Consider the following 22,752-nt stretch of genomic DNA (forward strand, 5'->3'; position numbering starts at 1 on the left):
TCTAATCCCATTATGTGAATATACCACAATTTATACATTTTTGTTGATAGGATTATGTTACTTGAACAATCTTTCACTAAAGATTCTTGTTCATATAAAACTCCTGGTATTCATGGGCAAGAGATTCTCTAGGGTTTACATGCCAAGTATAGCGTTTCTGAGTCATGTTTCCTTTTCTGAGAAATTCTCTTTTCAAGTATCTTATCCATTTGCCTACTGGATTGTTCTTATGGAGTTGAAAGATTTTTTTAGTCCTACTAGACACTCTTAAACATATATATGGTATAATAAAATTCTTCCAAATTATGGTTTGTTTCTACTTTCTTTATTTTTTGATATACGAAAGTCCTTAATTCAATGTAATATAATTTAGCATTTTTTTCCTTCGTAGTTTGTATATGTAGTTACTTTTTATTTGAGGTCAATTTGTATGCGTTCTCCTTGATTACCCTTTTGTCTAATTTATGTGGCAAATATTCTTACAGTTTCATCAATGACTTTTCCTTAGCTTTTTTAAACATTGCAAACTTTAAAAAACCCAACAGAACCCTTATATGGGTTCACTTCACTTCAACAATAACTCATGGAAAATTGTTTTGTCTATGAACTCAATCTCTTCCTGCTGTCACAGAATTGTTTTAAAGCACATCCCGCACAGAATAGCATTTCATCCATCAATATATCAGTATGTATCTAAAAGATAAGGGTTATATTTTGATACATAACCACAACACCATTTTCACATTGTGCAAATTAATAATTCCTTAATGTGATTAAATATTTAATTACTAACTTTCTAATATCATGAATTTTATTGAAACATTTTGATGTTAGTTTGAATCTACATTGGCACATATAGCAATAGTTTGTCCTATATATCTCTCTACTCTCCCTCCCTCTTTTTATAAATTACAATGTATTTGTTGAATAAACTGAATTGCTTGTCCTGTTGAGTTCCTCACGGAGTGGACTTTTGCTGATTACATCTCTGTGGTATAGTAATGTATGTTATTTCCTTTGTATAAAATCTTGGTTAGATCAATACACTCTCAGGTTCCATTTTTTAGTAACTGATTCATAGACGATGGTGTGTCTTTCCATCAGGAGGCATGTAATATCTCATTGTCTTTCTCTCCGTGATGTTAGCAGACATTTATATTCAAAACCTAGATCTAGTATTTAATTAGGGGTTGCAAAATTGCCGTATTTTAAATTATGTCATTCCTTCTTTATAAATAGGCTGAAATACTTCTATAAAAAGTAACTTCAACTGCTGTTTGGTTACAATGTGGTATAGAATACCTAGGAAAAGCAGACTGATGCTCAACATTTTATCATTATATATCAACTTATAATATAAAAAATGATTTGGTAGCATCTTCCAACATTGAGCAATTATCTGTGTGTGTGTATTAGTAAGAATTCACAAACTTAAATAAATTTGATGTTCTTCCACACATTGCTGTTATCATGCTTACTAATGCTGAGATTGTGACAGCTCTGGCCAGTGGCAGCCCCTTCACTATAACTCTTTTGAGTCCTTTGTGACATCACCCAGAGTGATTTTTGATAGCTTGTTTTCTTTCTGGGAAGACAGGATTATCTAAACATATCTTGTATATGTTCAATTGCTTCAATACGATTGTTATTGGCATATTTGAAAAGATAAAGTGACCATACATAGATGGACCTATTTATGGACACTAGTTTCTGTTTTATCTATCTTTCTTAATGTAAATACATTATTCTCTTAATTACTGTAGGTTTCTAATAAATCTTGAATTTGGCAGTTTGAGCTCTCCAACATTGGCTATTGCTTATGATTAACTTACTTTGCTAGGACCTCTGCATTCCCATAGAAATTTTAGAACACGCTTTTCAATTTCTACAACATAGTCTGCTGGAATTTTATTTGGATTCACTTCTCATTTCTTTTCCTTGCTAGCCAGGACCTCCAAGATGGTATTAATCAAAATGGTGATTGTGTACATCCTAATCTTGTTCTAAAACTTAAGGGAAGGAACAGATATAAATTAGAGTATCAGTTCTAGACTCTTTTTTTCAGAGAAAGGACAAGCCCTCATATTTCTCGTTCACTAAGAGGTTTTGTCATGAATGGGTGTTGAATTTTATCATATTTTTCATGCATCTTTGACCTAATATCTAAATTTTCTCCTTTTTTCCACTTAATGTGGTGAATTACTTTGACTTATTTTTTTAATGTTAAACCAACCCTACATCCTTAGGATAAACCTCATTTATTATGCATTGTCTTTATTATGTATTATTATTTCAGGTTATTTTATTTATATATATTTTTTGCTCATGGGGCATATTGACTGAGGTTTTCATTTCTTATAATATCTTGTAATGATTTTGGTATCACAGCGATCCTGGTTCCAAAATATCATTTGGGATAAGCATTCATTCCTCTTTCATTTTTCAGAAGAGTTTGTATAGAGTTACTGTAATTTCTTCTTAGACATTAGGTATAATGCAGAACTGAAGTCACTTGAGCCTGGAGTTGGCTTCATGGAAATGCTTTTAACTACATATTTAATTTCTTTAATAGATATGATATTCTTCATATTATCTATTCCTGAATGAAATTTGGTAGTTTATATTGTTCTAAGTATTTGTCCCTTGCATATAAATTTTTTTAATTATTGTCGTACATTTTTTCAGTTTTACTTATTATTTGTAGTATTTTCTGTAAACTCTGTTGTGTAGTTATCTCTAACTTTCTTGTTACTAGGAATTTGTGTCTTCGTTTTTTCCTCTGACCAATCTGGTTACCCCTTTATGAACTTTTCAGAGTCAGCTGTTAGTTTTGTTTTTTTCTCTTGCTTTTCTATTTCTCTGATTTTCATTTTGATCTTTACCAATTTCTTTCTTGTGCTTATTAAATATTGACAAGATATGAAAGAATTAAAATGCTGATGCACTGGTGAATGCTATGTAAAATGATAAAACTACTTTGGAAAGCAGTGTAGCATTTTTTAAAAGTTAAACACATATCTATCATATGACCCAGTCATTCCACTACTAGGTATTTACTCAATATAAATGAAAAAAAATATGTCTACACAAAGACTTGTTCATGAAAGTCATAAAGTTTTAGTTGCAAGAGGCCATAATTGTGAATAATCCAAACAACAGGGAGTGGATAAAAAACTGTGATGTATGCATTGGCAATCTCAGGGGGAAAAAAGAAACAAAATTTTTTTTCATTTCCTTGCAATTTTTTATTTTTTACTTTTTAAATTAATTAATTTATTTTTTCAAATACATTTGTCTCCTCCTTCCCCCCATCACTTTCACCTGCCCCCCTCTCCTTTCTCCCTCCCTTAATCCTTCCCCACTTTGGCTTTGTCCATGAGACCTTGCTATATGTTCCTTGCCTTGCCCCTTCCCTTCCTTTTTCCCCACTGACCCCTCCCTCTTTCCCTCTTGTCTCTGTTGGTTTCTTTTTTCTTTCAGTGTTGCTGGTCTTATTTTCCTTGCATCTTTGTTTTGTTGGTTCTACTTATAGGTGAGATCATATGGTATTTGTCTTTCGCCCTCTGGCTCATTTCGCTTTGCATAATGCTCTCCAGTTCCATCCGTGCAGTCGCGAAGTGTTAGTAGTTCTTTTTTTCTTTCTGCTGCGTAATATTCCATTGTGTAAATGTACCATAGTTTTTTGATCCAATCATCTACTGATGGGCATTTAGGTTGCTTCCAACACTTGGCAATAGCTGCTATGGCAATTTATGCTGACTCGGCAATTTATGCTATAAATTGTGCTGCTATGACATTGGGGTGCATAGGTTCTTTTGAATTGGCGTTTGGGGATTCTTAGGGTATAGTCCCAGCAGAGGAACCACTGGATCAAAAGGCAGTTCCATTTTCAGCTTTTGGAGGAAATTCCACACTGCTTTCCACAGTGGCTGCACCAGTCTGCATTCCCACCAACAGTGGACTAGGGTTCCCTTTTCTCCGCAGCCTCGCCAGCACCTGTTGTTTGTTGACCTGCTTATGATGGTCATTCTGACCAGTGTGAGGAGGTATCTCATTGTGGTTTTGATCTGCATTTCTCTGATAGTTAGTGATGCCGAGCATCCTTTCAAATGTCTCTGGGCCCTCTGTATCTCTTCCTTGGAAAAGTGTCTGCCCAGGTCCTTTGCTCATTTTTTGATTAGATCATTTGCCTTCTTGGAGTGGAGTCGAGCTAGTTCTTTATATATCTTGGAGATCAAACCTCTATCTGATATATCATTAGCAAATATATTTTCCCATACGGTTGGCTCCCTTTTCATTTTGCTGATGTTTTCTTTAGCTGTGCAGAAGCTTCTTATTTTGATGAGGTCCCACTTGTTTATTCTTTCCTTTATGTCCCTTGCCTTAGAAGACATATTGGTGAAAAAATTGCTGCATGGGATATCTGAGAGTTTCCTGCCAATGTTCTCCTCTAGGACTTTTATAGTGTTGCGACTTATATTTAAGTCTTTTTATCCATCTTGAGTTTATTTTTGTGTATGGTGTCAGCTGGTGATCCAATTTCAATTTTTCGCATGTAGCCGTCCAGCTCTCCCAACACTACTTGTTGAAGAGGCTATTATTACTCCACTTTATGCTTCTGCCCCCTTTGTCAAATATTAGTTGCCCATAGAGACCTGGGCCTATTTCTGGGCTTTCTCTTCTGTTCCACTGGTCTATGGATCTGTTCTTGTGCCAGACAGTTTTAAGTATAAAGGCTTTGTAATATAGTTTGACGTCTGGTATTGTGATCCCTCCTACTTTGTTTTTCTTTCTCAAAATTGCTGTAGCTATTGGGGGTCGTTTATCGTTCCATATAAAATTTTGAAATGTCTGTTCTATTTCTGTGAAATACATCATTGGTATCTTAATAGGGATTGCATTGAATCTATAAGTTGCTTTGGGTAGTATGGACATTTTGATGATATTAATTCTTCCAATCCATGAGCACCATATATGCTTCCATTTATTTGTGTCTTCCTTAATTTCTTTCTTCAATGTTGTATAGTTTTCTGGGTACAGGTCTTTTACCTCCTTGGTTAAATTTATTCCTAGGTACTTTATTTTTCTTGTTGCTATATCAAATGGTATTTTTTTTCTGATTTCTTCTTCTTCTATTTCATTGTTGGTGTACAAAAATGCCTTTGATTTCTGAATATTGACTTCATATCCCACTGTTTTGCCAAATTCACTTATTAGGTTGAGCACTTTTTGGTGGAGTCTACAGGGTTTTCTATGTACACTATCATGTCATTGGCAAACAATGGTAGCTTCACTTCCTCCTTTCCTATTTGGATGCCTTTTATTTCTTTTTCTTGTCTGACTGCTGTGGCTAGGACTACCAACACTATATTGAATAGAAGTGGTGAAAGTGTACATCCTTGTCTTGTCCCAATCTTAGTGGGAAAGCTTTTAGTTTTTGCCTGTTGAGTATGATCTTGGCTGTAGGTTTATCATATATGGCCTTTATTACATTGAGGTATGCCCCATTTATTCCCATTTTGCTAAGTGTTTTGATCATAAATGGGTGCTGTACTTTATCAAATGCTTTTTCTGCATCTTTTGAGATGATCATGTGGGTTTTGTCTTTCCTTTTGTTTATGTAATGTATTATGTTTATTAATTTGCATATATTGAACCATCCCTGCATCCCTGGGATGAATCCCACTTGATCATGGTGGATAATCTTTTTAATGTATTGCTGGATGCGGTTTGCCAATATTTTGTTGAGAATTTTAGCATCTATGTTCATCAGCGAAATTGGCCTGTAATTTTCTTTCTTTGTAAGGTCTCTATCTGGTTTTGGGATTATGGTGATGCTGGCCTCATAAAAAGAGTCTGGGAGTTTTCCCTCCTCTTGGATTTTTGGGAATAGTCTGAGGACAGGGTTTAGCTCTTCCTTGAATGTTTTGTAAAATTCTCCTGTGAAACCATCTGGCCCAGGGTTTTGTGTGTCGGGAGTTTCTTGATTACTGCTTCAATTTCCCCAGCTGTTATCTGTCTGTTCAAGCTTTCTGCTTCTTTCTCCTTCAGTGTTGGAAGATTATACTTTTCTAGAAATTTGTTCATTTCATCGAGGTTTTCAAATTTCTGGGCATATAAGTATTCATAGCAGTTTCTTACAATCCTTTCTATTTCTGTGGTATCAGTTATTTCTCCTCCTTCATTTCTGATATTATTAATTTGGGTCCTCTCCCTTTTTTTCTTGATGAGTCTGCTGAAAGGCTTGTCAATTTTATTTATCTTTTCAAAGAACCATCTCCTGGATTGGTTGATTCTTTGAATTGTTCTTTTCATCTCTATGTCATTCAGTTCTGCTCTAATCTTGATTAATTCCTTCCTTCTACTTGCTCTAGGATTTATTTGTTGCTTTTCTCCAGTTCTTGAAGTTGTAGTGTTAGGTCTTTTATTTGAAATGAGAAACAAATTATTAACTCATGAAACATTATGTTGAGTGAAAAAAGACAGGCAAAAACAAAAAGTACATACTGTACAATTTCATTCATATAAAATTACAGGAAATTCAAGAAAATCTCGTGTAAGAGGTACAGAGCAGTGTTGTCAAGGGATGGGAGGATTACACAGGTAGATAAGAAAACTTTTAAGGGTATTAGAAATGTTATTTTAATTACAGTAATGATTTCACAGTTGTATACATTTTAAAATTGATAAAACCATTCAATTTAAATAAGCACAGTTTATTGTACTTCAATCATACTTCGACAAATTGTTTTTTAAAAAAAACTATGGTGTTTCTTTCTTTCATTCACTTTTAGAACCCGGAACAAATGTTATTCATCAATCATTAAGTGGTTCAAAGAATGTTGTAAAAAAACCAACAACTCCAGTTGCTGGTCAGTCAAATATACAAGATAATGGTACTGAACAAAAGGTATAAAATTATGTGTCAAACTTTTATATGATGATTATTAGTTTATCTAGTTAACTTTCACTTCTATGAACTACCTCTTTCCCTACTGCCATTATTCCTAACTGATTGATTAGTAATATTAAGGTCTATTCATGAGACATGATCTTTGAAAGTGCTGTGTTAACTTTATGCTATACTCATTATATAACTAAGCAGAAACTAATCTAGACAAACACTTAGCAACAATGATGATAATACTAGCTAATATTTATTGAGTATCTACTGTTGGCTAGTCCTTTGCTAAGCCAGAGGAAAGGGAAAATGAGAAAATTGAGTCACATAGGATACAAAGGTGAATAAGACAATCACTTGAGGACTCATTTTTGAGTGGGCCAGAGAGACACTGTAAAATGTTTTTTTACAACAAAATGAGATTCTGAGGTAATAAGTTTTATCTTGATTCTAAGCAGTACATTCATGAGCATTACATTAGATGGAATTTTCTTCCCCTGAAACAAACGGAATTACTCTATAGTTTTGGAACCAATCATTGAATGGACTCCATGATTTAAACAAAGTATGGAATATTGGAAGAAAAACACTTTTAGACATTGCTACGCACTGAACTCAATTTCAAAATAGTTAAATTTGAGATCCCTGTGAAAAGTACTCGAGGAGGTTCATAAGGTACATTGTTCCTGAGACAATTTTCATGAGACAGTTAGGGAATGAAGGGCAGAGGATTCTGCATTTGTTTGATAGAAGGCAAAATCTTTTTCAAAAGTACAGTTACTAATTAATGTTTTTTTCTTTAATGTTTTACCATATAGAAAGATGGATTCGTATATAAAAAATCAAGTATTTGTAATGATAAAGGTAAGAAAATGAAAAATATAATTGTTTTGTTATTTGTTAAGGATATAATTATGGCTTCATCATAGTTTTCAAGCTATTTATTTTACCTGATTTTATAAATTATGGTTATTTTAGAAAATAAAGCATCATATAAAATTGTTTATGATTGTAGATGTTATAATTAGCCCAAATGTTTGATTGATTGCTTAAGGAATCTGGCTTTTGAAATTTGCAAAGTGTGAAAGTTGGGGTCCCTGCTGTGGCTATTTATAGTGATACTATAAAAAAAGTTGCTACTTTCTGTATAATCTACCTTCATAATTTAACTTGCCCTCCCCTGTTTTGCATTTCCACAGCTTATGCCTTGTTTCCTCCATTTTTTAATATTTTAGTACCCTTCCTCCAATCTCTTTCTCCTTTTTTAAATTCATCATGCATTTGTTGCGACAGTATTCTTTCTAAAAAACATTTCTGGTTATTTAAGTAGTTAGTGGTGTTCCTTTGCAGACTGAATGAAATGCAAACAGTTATTTCTGGTCAAAGTGTTTGATTAGTTGTAGGGATTAAGCTGGTCTTAAAATTAAATAACTTAGGATCAGAAGTTAAGAATTTGAGACTTGTCCTTCAAACCAGTGGTGAAGTACTGGTTATTTGTAGACCATGAACATAAAAAAAGGCCATGTTATCCTTTTAGATACTTCCTGAATTCAAATAAATCCCTCATTGGAGTAATCCAGTGATTGTGGTAGCTCAGCAGGAAGAACACGGGATCAATTCTGTTAATATTCACCCTTATTCCAGCAATATTATCTTCTCATATTTAAAAGTATCTCATCTTTTTCTAGGAACTCTGTACATTTCACCTCAAGATTCAATTATTTCAGCTCAAACTTCACCCACAAGAAATTGCCCCAGATCTTCACAGTCTTATTTGGGTCCTGTGGTATGTAGTATTTCTTTTGCCCCAAATGCAAATGGAATTAATGTGGCACCATCTTATCATTGGTATAAAAAAATTATTCACAGTGACCATACAGAACAGCTTTATTCCTTGAAATTAATTATGCCATAATAACATTTTAATAGCCATATGATAGTCTTCGTAGGGTACAACATGGTATTTCACAGCATGTACCTGTAACATTAAGAGGGCCTATCAAATGGGTTTCTTTGATTGGTTTTGCCTAGTACTGATAGATTGTTCAGAGACAGCCATACTGTCCCTCCCCATTCCCTTTTGACCAATGGTTAGTTACCTGCTGTTGGAATGTTACCAGCAAAGATTCAGGATACAGCTTGTTATTATAGGTGTCAAAATCACATCTTCCATTCCACTAGTAGCACAGTGTTAACTGATTAAACTGTTTTAAAGAGGTAACATGGTTTTAAAGAGATTTCAATAAACTGAAGATTGATTAAATTTTTCCAAATTAATTCTACAGATTAGGATGAAAAAATGGCATCCTGGTGCCATTTTCTGTGCCCTCTAATGCAAGGGTCCCTGTGCTCTGGACTGTGGACTGGTACCAGTCCATGGCCTGTTAGAAACCAGGCCACACAGCAAGAGATGAGCAGCAAGCTAACGAAGCTTCAGTTGCATTACTGCCTGAGCTCCATCTCCTGTTTTTGCTCCTCCCCTGTCTGAGGAAAAATTGTCTTCCATGAAACCAGTCCCTGGTGCCAAAAAGATTAGGGACTGCTGCTTTAGTTCAGAGTACAGGATCTGTCTAGAAAAAATCCACCCATTGTTAATATAATGAGAACAGTTTGCACGACATCGATGTCTAATTTGGCAGCCAAGGAGAATGGACTAGAATGCACATGTGTGAACAATGATGACTTCACTGTACTAGTTAGTAGGGGTCGTAGATGCCATTGAGTGAGAATGTGTACTTTGTGGCCATAGCATTCAAAATGACTGAGCGAGTGAGTAGAGCAACGAATCTGCATCAAATTTTGTGTTAAGCTTGAACATTCTTCTGTGGACACTGTTCGGATAATTCAGAAGGCTGCAGCTAAGGGCAACTGGTGATTGACAGCTTCATCACAACAATGTGCCTGCTCATGCAACACATTTCATGCAGAGTTTTTTAGCAAAACATGAAATCACCAGGTGACTTAGCCCCCCTACAGCCCCAATATAGCATCCTACAACTTCGGGCTTTTCCCAAAACTAAAATTAGCTTTGAAGGGGAAGAGATTTCAGACTACCGATGGTCTGAGATTCAGGAAAATATGATGGGGCTGCTGATTGAGAGAACTCTGTGAGGTCCCAAGGTGCATACTTTGAAGGGGACCAAGGCATCATTTTCCTATATACAATGTTTTTGTATCCTGTATCTCCTTCAATAAATGTCTCTATTTTTCATAATGCATGGCAGGGTACTTTCTGGACAGACCTCATATATGCAGACTACATTATGCATCACTTTTACAATGTAGTATGTTTATTCTTATGCATATTATGGCATGCTTCTCTGTAGGAGAATTTTATTATAAATAATATTTTAAAGTTCAATGTTCTATGTCAATGTCTACTTGTGTTAAGACTCATAAAAATATTTCTTAACTTTGACAAAGTTCTCATATTATGCAACAAATTTCTAAGGCTATGGATTTTACTAAATACAAACAAACCAAACAACTCCTTCAAAATTATATAATTGACCTTTTTTGGTAATATGTGTGTTATTAAATTTGCCATTCATATTATCTCAGATGAGTATCAAAATATTGACAAATATCTAATTTATGAGAAATTGCATTTTATTAATGTAATTATTCATCCTGTTTCCAACATGTTGTACACAGGCTACCACTGTCAGAAAGTGTACTTCAGGTGGCCTACGTTCATCCTTCAGAACTGATAGAAAGAGGGGTCTATTGCTTTGGATTTACCTCCCTGAGCAGGTTGAATTCTTGGAGAAGCCTACAGAGCTACATCCCTATGTATTCAGCGAGCCCGTTCTGTATTCCAGCTCTTTTAAATTTTTCTATATTGTTAGCTTTGTTAAAAAAACAAACCTATTCCTTTGTCCCATTGAATTGATTGACTTTGTTACTAATCAATGAACTCCAGAGATAGTTAATTTTAGAAGACCAGTGAATACTTTTGTGCAGAAATGAGTTAACACAACAGGCCTGAAACTGCCTTTTTTTAAAAAGTCGTGCTTGCAAGGTTGGCCTTTGGCTAGTGTTTGGGAATTTGGCTTTTCCCTAACTGACATTCCTTAACTGACATAGAACTTTCCCAAATTCAGTAGGTGGGACACTGTACTTAGACTCTGCAAAGAATGTAATTTTTGCTGAACATCTGATTGCCTTTTGGGATGTTGGAATTTTGGTACTCAGTAAGCTAGGGGTGTCTTCATGACCACCCTTCAGTAAAAACCTTGAGTGCTAAGGTACTACTGTATTTTCTTGGGCATAAAAAATACACATTTCTGCATTTTTTTATTGCCAGAGAAAAGAACATGATCAAGCATGTCCTCCCACAGGAGAGAGAGAGCATAAGGAAGACAACGCATGGATTTTTCCAGACTCAGCCTCTTTATTTTCCCCTCAGTTATCTTATAGTGTATTTTTTTATTGTAATAAGTTTTAGATGTAAACACAAAAATACCCTGAGTCCTGTTAGTTTTAACAAATCACCAGATGTGTGAATAGTCTTGTGAACCACCTATGATACAACTATGACATTTTAAATTCTATAAATTATAGATGTAATATAAACAGCAAAAATACATGTACTTCTTAAAAATTGACACTTTAGGGAGATTCTCAAAACCTTAAATTTGTGCATTTAAATATGTGTGTGCATGGGTGTTCAAATCCTGAAAAAAAAAATCATTTAAGGAGGTTTGTTTTGTTGTTTGGATTATCCAGAAGGAGATAAATGCTGATGCGTGTAAAAGGCAAAACAGGAAATCAAGCTTCTTCTATGAATCAGGTAAATATCAGCAACAACTACTAAGTAAGTTATGTGGTCTTTCAATTCATTCTTTCAACTAATATTTACTGAGCTCCTCATTTATGCTGGGTATGGTGCTGAATATTGAAAGAAGAAAACCCATTGTTCTTATCCAGGGCTGTTAAGGTGAAATGAAGAAATAATTATGACAATAACCACAACCCAATATAATAAGCACAGTAAAGACAATAGGTGCATACAAACCAGAGTGAGTAGAGAGAAGGCAGTGCCTAGGTCTACCGGGGGTAGTCAGGGAAGCTTTTATATAATAGACATAATTGAGGCCCTGGCCAGGTAGCTCAGTTGGTTATGACGTGCAGATTTGATACTCAGCTGGGGCCCTTACAAGAATCAACCAATGAGTTCATGGATGGGTAGAACTACAAATCAATGTTTCTCTCTCCCTTTTTCTCTCTCTAAAATCAATGAATAAAACATTTTAAGAAAAGAATAGACATAATTGAGACATACTATCTTCCCAATTCAGAAATAGTTTTTGTCATAGTAAAATTTTAATATTTTAAATCAAATCTCCTTTATCCTATTAGTTATGTTGATTTTTAAAATCATTATATTATATAATAGTCATTTGATTATATGTATTATTCCTTCCCTATGTACCTGGATTCAATACGCCAATGTTTTGCTTTACAGTTTTATTTCTGAAGTCACGGTAGTGATTGGCCTATAATTTCCATTTCTCATAATTTTTCTTCATATGAAAGTTATGCTCGCCTCATAAGTGTCTATCCTTTAGTTTCAACTGGAAGAGCTGGGTGAATATTGGATTAATTTTTTCTTTAAAGATTTTGCAGAATTTACCGGTGAAGCTACCTGGGCGAGTAGTTTTCTTTGTTACCTAGTATTTAACTACAATTTAAAAAATTTTAAATATATGATCATTTAGTTGTTATTCTTAGTAAGTTATATTTTTCTAGGAATTAGTTCGCCTAAGTTTTCAAATGTACCAGCATAAAATCATTCATAATACATCATTTTATGAATACATATCTTACACTAATATTTTAGTGTTTTAGTTAGAATTAAAAGCTTTCAGGGAATACAAAAATTTGTATTCAGTAAATAATCACAAAGCATAAAAATCTATATAACTTCAGATATAAATGTTAAACATAAAATAATCTGCACTGCAAAAGCGCCATTTTTCCCCTTTCAAATCAAAACATCCAGCCTCCTTCTTTAATAACCATTCTCTTGATTTCTACACAATATTAGTATTGCCTGTTTTTGAAATTTATATAAATGAAATCAAGGTATATATATTATGTTTCTGTATTTTTCTCTCAATATTATATTTCTGAGAATCAAATCATCACTTTCTTTGTGTGTAGTTGTAATTTATTTTCACTATTGTATAGTTTATGAACTATACAATTTATTCTACTGTTCATAATTATTCAGATTTTTCCAGATATGAGCTGATATAAGGAATTCTTTATGAACTATCCAGTGTGTGTGTGCACGCACACGTGTGAGAGAGAAAAAGAGAGAGAGAGAGAGATCTATTGCATACCTATCTAAGAATAAAACCACAGTGCCATTCAGTATATGTATGTATGTTCAATTGTAGTAGATGATGCTTAAGAATTTTCTGAAGGGGTCGCACCCTTTCAGAAATAACAGGAGAGTTCTTGTGATTTGATATCCTCAACACTTGATACTTTATCATTTAATTTTAGCCATTCTGGCAGGTTGGTATCTCATGATACCATGAGGTTTGACTTAACATTTCTCTTATTAATAATGAATCTTTATTAATTTAGTTTCATATCTTTATTGGCCATTTGGAGATCCTGTTTTTGAAGGTTTTACTTAAATCTTTTACCTAGTTTACGATCATATTGTGCTCTGTTGATTACTGATATGTAATCAGCTTTTGTTGCATTACAGATAATGAATCCTTTGTTGGGTATAGTGACACAGTTATAGTCTCACACTATATAGCTTTCCTTTTCTCTTTTTTATTATGGATTTTGAATAAGAGGTTATTTTTCAATTTATATTTTATTTTTGATTAGTTATTTCCCTGTCCTGTAGAAAAAATCTTTTCCTAGCCAATGTTCATAAAGATAATCTTTTTAATTTAATTTTTGTGAGAAAACATAAGTTCTAGTCTAACTCCAATTATGCAATATAGCACAATCAACTATGGACACTATGTTATACATTTGATCCCCAGACTTTACTCATCTCATAACTAAAGTTTGACTCTTTTCCAGCCTTTCCCTATTTCCTTCATGCCCTCGCCCATGGCAACCACTGTTCTATTCTCTGTGTCTAGGAGTTCAACTCTTCTGTAAAAAATGTAGGTTCTACATAAAAGTATATGTCTTTGGTTTATTTTAGTTAGCCTAATGTCCTACAGGTTTTCCATGTCGTCACAAATGTTAGCTTTCCTTATTTTAAAGGCCAAATAATATTATTGGGTATATGTCTGCATGTGTATATGTATACACACATGTATATATCACATTTTTATGCATTTATTCATCAACAGATCCTTAGATTGTTTCCATATCTTGATTATTGTGAATACTGCTGCTGTGAACATGGGAGAACATATATTTCTCCAAGATAGTGATTTCATGTCTTTTGGATATACCCAGAAATGGAGTTGCTAGATCATATGGTAGTTCTATCTTTAATTTCTTGGGGAACCTCCATACTGTTTTCCATAATGGATGCACTAGGTTGCATCCCCTCCAACAGTGTACAAGAGGTATTCTTTTCTCCACATCCTTGCCAACATTTATTTCTTACCTTTTTTGGTAATGACCAGTCTAACAGGTGTGTGGTTTTGATTTGAATTTCTCTGATGATTAGTGATGTTCAATATCTTTTATATGCCTTTTGGGAGACTCAGCTTTAACTCCCCATCTGGTTTACCCCTGATGTCTTGTTTTAAATCTTCTGACCCACTGTTAAGTTTGCAGATGTGGCCAATGCCTGTAAGACAGGCGCCAGCTTCAACACTTCCTAACCACTCTGAGTTTGTGTTTCCCCCAATTTTTACTCTCAAGAATTTATCCTACCCCTTTGAAAACTTACCTATTTTTCAGATAAGAGGATGGTTGTAATGTTTCATACAGAATTGTAGACATAAATTATTTTAGGATATTTACTCCAGCATATTACTAAAAACTGCAGAGGACATTTTTTTGCTTTTTTATGTTGCTTTTAAAATAGTATTACTTTCATACTTAACTAAGGTGTGCGCACCCTTACTCCAGTTGCTCTTTCTCCAAAACTGAACACACACAAAAAAATATTTACTCCAATGAACTCAAAAGGTTTCACAGGATTTGAGTAAGACTTTTTATATAAATTATGGGTACCTATTAGTCACTTATTTACTGGAAGAAACAAATGGTACAATTTAAACTCGACTTTGATCTGATTCTAATTCCTAATACTACCTTCTGTAAACAGGACTGACTGTCTTAAAACTTTCCTTCAAGTATATGCATAATTAGCAATCCAGTGTGCCTGTAGAAGTGTTCTGCACAAAGACTTCTTATGTCATCTTCATCCATAGTATTTACTAAAATCCAGTCATGGAATCTTGCTAGATTGCATACAAAGCAAGTTATAAAATATTTGAGCAGGAAGAAAATAATGACAGACCAATGAATAAGTGTTGAGGAAACATATTAATTACATTATGTATTCAACAAATAAACATTATTAAATACTTAATATGTGTTAAGTTCTGAAGATATAGTGACAAATTTAGCCAGGAATGCAGAAGAGTAAACAGTTAAGTACAATATAGCATTATGAGTTTTATGATAGAAACATATAGAATGCTTTAGGAAAAATAAAGAAGGATATTTACTTAGGCAAGTTTTGTGGAAGGTTTTCTAGAAGACTTACAAAGATGAGAAGTTAAATAAAGGTATAAAGCGTTCTAGGCAAAGAAAACAGCAAAAACAAGTACCCATAAGCATGGAAAACATGATATATTTAGGAAGTTATAAGTTATTTTGTGTTTGGACCATAGAATACATCTGAAAGATTAGTCAGAGAAGACACTGGACAGGTAGGTAAGAATATCAGAGTGTGTGATATATTTTCTGCCTTGCTAAAAAACGTTGACATCATGGTAGAGAGTTTCTACAGGCTTTTAAACAAGGCACTGACAACAGAAAATAAACACTGCTAGAGGATATAATTTTATAAGTTGCTGGGGAAGGACACAAACAAACTATAATTTTCTTTTTCTGATAAATAGGACCTCAGGCTCCTGCCATAGCCCAGGATATTCTCATAAATACGTAAGTATGTAAGGAAATTAATGAGTAATTATAAATTAATATTTTAATAATTATATGACTTCTATTCAGCAGTAAATGATTATATGGGATCCTTCATTCTTGTAGTTCTACTTGGATTTTGTGATGTCTATCTTTTGATAACTCTTAGCAGTAAGCTTAAATTATAAAATAGACAAAGTAAATGTTCGTCTTTCTTCTCTATTTCCTTATCCTCATTGTGGTTCTACACCTTCCTATATTCAGAACCTTCATGCCACTGGCAAGTATGTGCTACCATGACCTCTCCTCTTTGAATGGCTTTTCAGGATTTGGACTTGTCCTTTTGCCTTCTTCCCCTTTCACACATATACTATTCCTTAAGTTTTCACAGATAGTAGCTTCCTAAGGATGGTAAGTGATGTTACTGTAAGTATTAATGACTAAATAGTCATTCCTTTCTTAAATTTATTATATTTGCTATATAATCCAAAATAATAATCTCTAATTATAGAAATTACTAGTCTTTGAGAAAGAAATTTTAGGAATCTTAAAGATATTTACTCCTCAAATCTTGGTGGTCACCTATTCTGTTGGTGTTTCTATATGATTTTCTCAACTTTAAATGAGAGATACTTTATATTAGACCCAATATGATCACCTTTAAAAAAATCAATATGCCACATAAGGTCAAAGGTATACACTTTACCAATCCCAAATTTCTACAAAAATGGTTGGATAAAGTTAAAAGGTATTGGGCAGTAAAAAGACTTATGCAGACCAAGAATCCTTGAAGGGTCTTCACTTTGGGACTGATGAATGTCAGTTTCACTGACTTACTGAGGATTCATGGGATCCACAGCACTGTAACAGATGCAGAAAGGAGAGAAATGACTAGCCCTGGTTAAATAAATAGACCATGGTGAAAGAATGATGACTACATGCACAAAAAGGTCATTTTTTTTTATTTACTAAGTTTTTATTTAGTGAAAATATGCCTGTCCCTTTATTTTAAAAAAATCAGAGGAGGCTTATAATAAAGTTATAATTCCTGCCTCTTTATTTTTCCCCCACCCAAGATTACAGAACTACAGAGTTACTTGAATATTTCATAACAAATATTTTGCAAACTCTCATTAAAATTTTAGTTCAGCTATGATGAATAAATCTATTCATGACCTGGAGATTCTTCATCACTCCCTGCCAAATTGACAGGAATAAAATACTTTTAGCTGCACTCACCCAACCTACACTGGGTCGAGTACACACAAAATAACAGTTACTAATACTTCTTAATCTCCTTCTGTCCATCTTACATATGCCACATTCTTCTCCTGATTTAGCTTCAAATTTCATGGCTGTACTGTGGAATCATCACTTCTGTTCTACCATCCACCTTCTTCTTCCCTATTGCTTAGTTCTAATTTTTCTACTGTTAATATACATTCAGGAAGCTTTATAAAATAGACACTTAAATTTAGAACCCAGAGAATGAAGACAAAGTAAATATGAACAGTGGGGCAACCAGAGTTGCAAAAACTAAGCATTATAGTTAGATAATAAATTCATGTTATTGAGGTGGAAGATATGAGGAGTGACAGAGTAAAGAAGGCAATACATTTGCTGCTCTGCCCAGTATGGTCAGAAATTCACAGTTTATTTATTGGGTGACATTAATAAATTGTCATTTATTGACATGGTTTAGAGATGGAATGTAATGGTCAAATTATGATACATGATGGATAACTCTGGCAGCAATACCTAAGAAAAGTTTAAACAACTTGGAACCATTCTAAAGATCTGTTAGTGACCTGCACAAAGACATCTTTTTGTGTTAGAGAGTAAGTCCAAATCCAAAACACTTTAAATGGGAATTTATTTATCAAACATTTAATGAGAATTTACTATGTTCAAAATATAATGCTAGATGTTAGGCAGATAAAACAATGAACAAATATGTCCCTGTGATAGTGAAGGGTTATTTTTGAAGGACACTGCGGAGCTAGAAAAAGGAGTTGAAAGGAGGACAGGTTGAAATACAACGAAGCTCACTATTCTTACCTAGATGAGCCATTTTTCTTAAAAAACACATTCTGGAATTCTGAATACCTTTAAGTAATTTTTAGAGTTCTGAAAATTATGAAAACACTTACATGAAATTATGAAAAAAAAAATTTACAGCTCTGGCCATTGTGGCTCAGTTTGTAGATAATCATCCTATAAACCAAAAGGTCATGGATTCAATTCCTGGTCAGGACACATGCCTGGTTTGTGGGTTTGGTCCAATTAGGGGCACCTACAAGAAGTATCTGATTGATGGCCCTGTCTCTCATTGATTATTCTCTCCTTCTCTTTCTCCCTCCCTTCCCTTCTCTCTAAAGTCAATAAGCATGTCTTCGGGTGAGGATGAAAACTTTTTTTCAGCCCTGGCTGGTGTGGCTCAGTGGATTGAGTGCTGACCTGAGAACCATAGGGTCACCAGTTCAATTCCCAGTCAGGGCATATGCATGAGTTGTGGGCCAGGTCCCCAGAATGGGGTGTGCAAGAGGCACCCACACATTGATGTTTCTCTCCCTTTCTCCTTCCCTTCCCTTCTGTCTAAAAATAAATAAATAAATACATAAATTTAAAAAATTTCCAGTTAACCCAATACTTTTATGAAGGAAAAAAATTTCAGAGCTCTTTAGTTTTCATTTTTATCTGGTTATTACAATTGTTTTTTTTTTGTGGTCATCATTGAAGTTTTCTCCGTTATTTGGTTAATTTTATTCTGAGGTCTCTGCTCTTTGTTTAGATGTCTATGCATGCCTTTGAGGCAGGAAGCTCATTGAGGAGGAAGCTCATTGAGGCAGGAAGCTCATTGAGTACTGTAGGAGGCAGAACTTCCTCCAACAATATATTGGACTCCTTGAGTTCCATTTGCTGCCTACAGTATAATGTGAAGAGAACAGAAAATAAATATGGGAGAGTTAGGTTGGAGAATATTTAAAAGAAGAAAATTATGCTTAGGTTAACCTAAGAAACCAGATTCTGTAAAAATGAAAGAGGGCAAAGGATAGTGAATATGTCACTGATATCAGCACTCATACTCCAGGTTCCATGAAAATACTGATCTAAGCCAATTCCTGAGCTAAAACCAGTAAGGTTGCATTTTCTGCCAAGATTTAGGATATAGTTCTCAGTCTTAATGTCTCTCATTATTGAATTATAGGCTTTGGGAAAATCAAATTTTATAATGTAAAGTACAGGCCTAGAAAAAATGAAAATGGAGTGTCAATTTTCTTATAAGAAAGTAGAAAGAAGATAAGGAAAGGGCAAATGTTGAAATATATGAAAATAAATATTATATATCCGAAATATGTGAAAGTAAACCAGAACTACAGTTTTAGATCTTATCTTATTAACTCTTTGTTTTCTTATTCTGTAGCTTTATTTACTGAGTTATTCTTTTACTTGTTACAATTCAGAAAATTCTGTTTTTTATACCAGTGTACAGTCATGATTCTAATTAGAATACATGATAGAATTGTTATACATAGGAAGGGGCTACATATCAATTGGTATTGACTATGGCTAGAAACCTATGGTTTTAATCACAGTTACTGAATAATCATCCACATATTCCCTTTCTAATATTTGATGAGAATGTAGATGGGGCTATGGGATTTGAGGTAGTAAAGGAATATCAGAAAACTCTGGTCAGATGCTTTGCTACCTCATGTCTTTTAGAAGACAGAAAGGACTAGACTACCCTCTCCCTCCAATTCTATGTCATTCCTCAAAGATCCACAAAGAAGGCATAAACAAGGTTGTTCAGAAGTAGCATTTTCAGATAGATGTATATTTTATGCAGAATACATATTTTATTACTCCTCAGAGTAATAAAGCATGTGGGTCAGTGTTGAAGGATGCGGAGAAATGGGTGGATCTGGGGGGATTGGGCAAAAAGTTTATGCTTCCTTTTGGATCTCTGTAGAAAGATTCTCAGATATAAAGAAACTGATTCAATGATTAGAAATTTTGGACAAAGTTCCATACATTTTTGACCCTAAATAATAACAAAATGATTACCTTTCTTTACAGACAACAGAACTTCCTACAAAATTGCTTGCAAAACAAAGTATGTATCATAAAACCCACTGATAAAACAGATATTAATGATACTTTCTAATGTGTCATAATAGAAAAAAATGTGAATCAAATAATGCATTATCATCTATTGCTATTAGTTAGTTTCCCTCTTTGCCCCTTTTTTCTTTCTTAATGTTTACTTTTGATTAATTCTTAGATTTTTGCAGTGGTCTAAAGTTCTTATCAAAAGATAATGTTGGCCTTGCAGGAAGGGATCTCATGAGAATAGGAGGGACAAGGGATATTGAGAGACCCAGTCATTATAAGAACAGCCTCAGATCCTAGAAAACCATTCTACCACCATGAGAAGCCACTGAGTGACGTGGCTTTGCAGACTTGACTGATGAGCTGAGATGCCTGGGTCTGTCCTTAGCCATTTTCATAAGAAAGGAGCTGGTCACCCATGAAGTTCACATGAAAAGGTACCTTGCCACCTATGAACTGAGACTTTGAATAAACAGATAGAGAAGGCATATTTTTAAGTCACAACTCTGGATCTAATCAGACCAGCCAGAAAAGAGAAAGAGACTAGAGGACAGCATATTCTTACATGCTTTTTCACATGGACACCTTCTCAATTGATAGAATGCATAATAAATATGAAAGCTTTGATTCAAGGGAATATTCTTCAGTGCACCATTATAATGGAATGCAGCTGAAAACTAGATTCTATTTACCATGTTTCACTCCGTAGAAAACTTTAAAAATAGCTCTTTTTTATATAGCAAGGTGGGAAACACTTTCTCCCACTTAGCTTAAGAATAATAATGTTAGACTTTTGTTAATTACTTCTGATTATAAGAAAAATAATATATATTGAATGCCTTAGTTTATGCATGCTGTAGTGGATTAGAGCAATTACTTTCTCTTTTAAAATTTAATTTGATTCTTAATGTATTTGTTTTAGGGTGCTATTATGTGAGACAAGTGTTATACAACATATGCTATCATCTAAAATATGTTGTACAATTGTACAGTAAGTGAAAAAGTATCATTAGATTAGGTAATTAGAACAGAATAAAATAGCTTTCCCTAGTGTGCCCCCAGCACTCTCGAATGTATCGGGAGAGAGTATGCTACATGGGTGTTAACTTTTCTTTGAATGTTAGCCTGAACCATGAATAATTCCATGCTAACTTAAGGCAATATTTGGGATGTGAACAGCCCCATTACAAGAGAGCTATTGTTTATCTTGGTACCTACAGACCAGCCTTGCACTCTTTGCTGCCAATTACTGTTTACAGCCTTTATGTCATAAGAGTAATTACAATTTAAAAACAGTCTACTACTTTATAACAGGCAGTAGGGGTTTTGCAAGCCCAAAGTAGATTTTCAATAAGCAGAGGGATATAGAATTGTACAGATGCATTCGGTTTCTACTCTTGGTCCAGCTTAATTTGTGACAATACCATTGATATATAAAGAAATGGTCATCCAAAAATGGTCCCTGTGTTTTATTATCAGCTCAAAACAAGAAACTCTCCACCTTCTCTACCCTTGTTCATCCCTCCTGACTCTTAAAGATCCAGCTGTAGATTGGCTTTTATTTTCTGTCTAAATCAATGATTCCTTTATTGCATCATCTTTCCTCAGGCTTCCTATCTAATACAGTTTACACTGATATTATTTTGTTGGATACAAAGGCATTCAATCTCCACAAAGCATTAAGTTTTTTGTCTCTTACTAAATAATTCTCAAGAACTAGCTGCAGTCATTTCCATAGATACAGATCATAGTCTCATCTCTGCATCAGGAAATGGGGAGCTACACAGTTGCTTCTAAAGGCACCCAAATGCCTTTTATTATATCTTTTTTAAGAAATACTGTATTAGAAATAATCTGGTATAGTTTTAGAAATTTTCTGGATCATAGATGCTATGATTCTTCTTGCTACCATACTTGCATGTTATGATTCTAGATGAGAATTTGGTGATTATTTTTTCTTTTTTTAAAATCAAACAGTCATATATCCCAACAATAAATGTTGGGATTAAAAGTTCTGAGGAAATGTGAACGAAATGGGAATGCATATAAACATATTTTATGGGATACAGAATAAACCAATTTGAAATTAATCTGAAATTCTAAATAGAGTCTATACACATTCACTTTATAACCATGATGGTATCCAGTTATACATTGCTTGATATAAAAAAAATAAATGAAACCCTCTATCCCAGAATAGAGTAAGCTGCTACATGATTTTCTTTGCATTCTTGCTCACCTCCTCTCCAGGTAACTTCTGAAGAACTGAACAGTATCATTCAGAACATAATGACCTGGGTTGTGGCTACAGTGACAAGTATATTATACCCAGCCATCACAAAGTATGAAGAAAGGTTGCAATATTGTGCATACTCAGTGTCTGAAGAGTCTGTCCTTTCTTCAGATAGTTCAAGTTTCTGTAGCACATGCAGTGAAGAGTTTACATATGGAAGTTATACATCTGCAACAACTAAAACATTTCCAGAAGAGCCTTGTGCCTCTGTAGCTGACATTTCAGTAAGGCAACCACCTACATCTTTAAAACGACCTTCTGCCCATGTGGAAAGAAGAGTTGTTGAGAAAACATATCACATGAAAGGATCACCTTCTGCCCATGTAGAAAGAACAGTTGTTGAAGAATCATATCACAT

The 22,752-nt window shown here is 34.1% G+C and overlaps 1 protein-coding gene across 1 annotated transcript in view; it reads left to right on the top strand.

Annotated features, from left to right (window-relative positions):
• FSIP2 (fibrous sheath interacting protein 2) overlaps nt 1-22,752 on the top strand; it is a 74,434-nt gene that overhangs the window by 17,623 nt on the left and 34,059 nt on the right. The window contains exons 10-13 of the mRNA XM_054562722.1: nt 8,590-8,687; nt 10,556-10,713; nt 20,069-20,105; nt 22,352-22,644. Coding sequence (XP_054418697.1) covers nt 8,590-8,687; nt 10,556-10,713; nt 20,069-20,105; nt 22,352-22,644 — 586 coding nt within the window. The remainder of the gene's footprint in view (nt 1-8,589; nt 8,688-10,555; nt 10,714-20,068; nt 20,106-22,351; nt 22,645-22,752) is intronic.

The sequence above is a fragment of the Pteronotus mesoamericanus genome, unplaced genomic scaffold (assembly GCF_021234165.1).
Source record: "Pteronotus mesoamericanus isolate MK-2021 breed Mesoamerican mustached bat unplaced genomic scaffold, CSHL_Meso_final scaffold_651, whole genome shotgun sequence".
NCBI classification, from domain to species: Eukaryota; Metazoa; Chordata; class Mammalia; order Chiroptera; family Mormoopidae; genus Pteronotus; species Pteronotus mesoamericanus.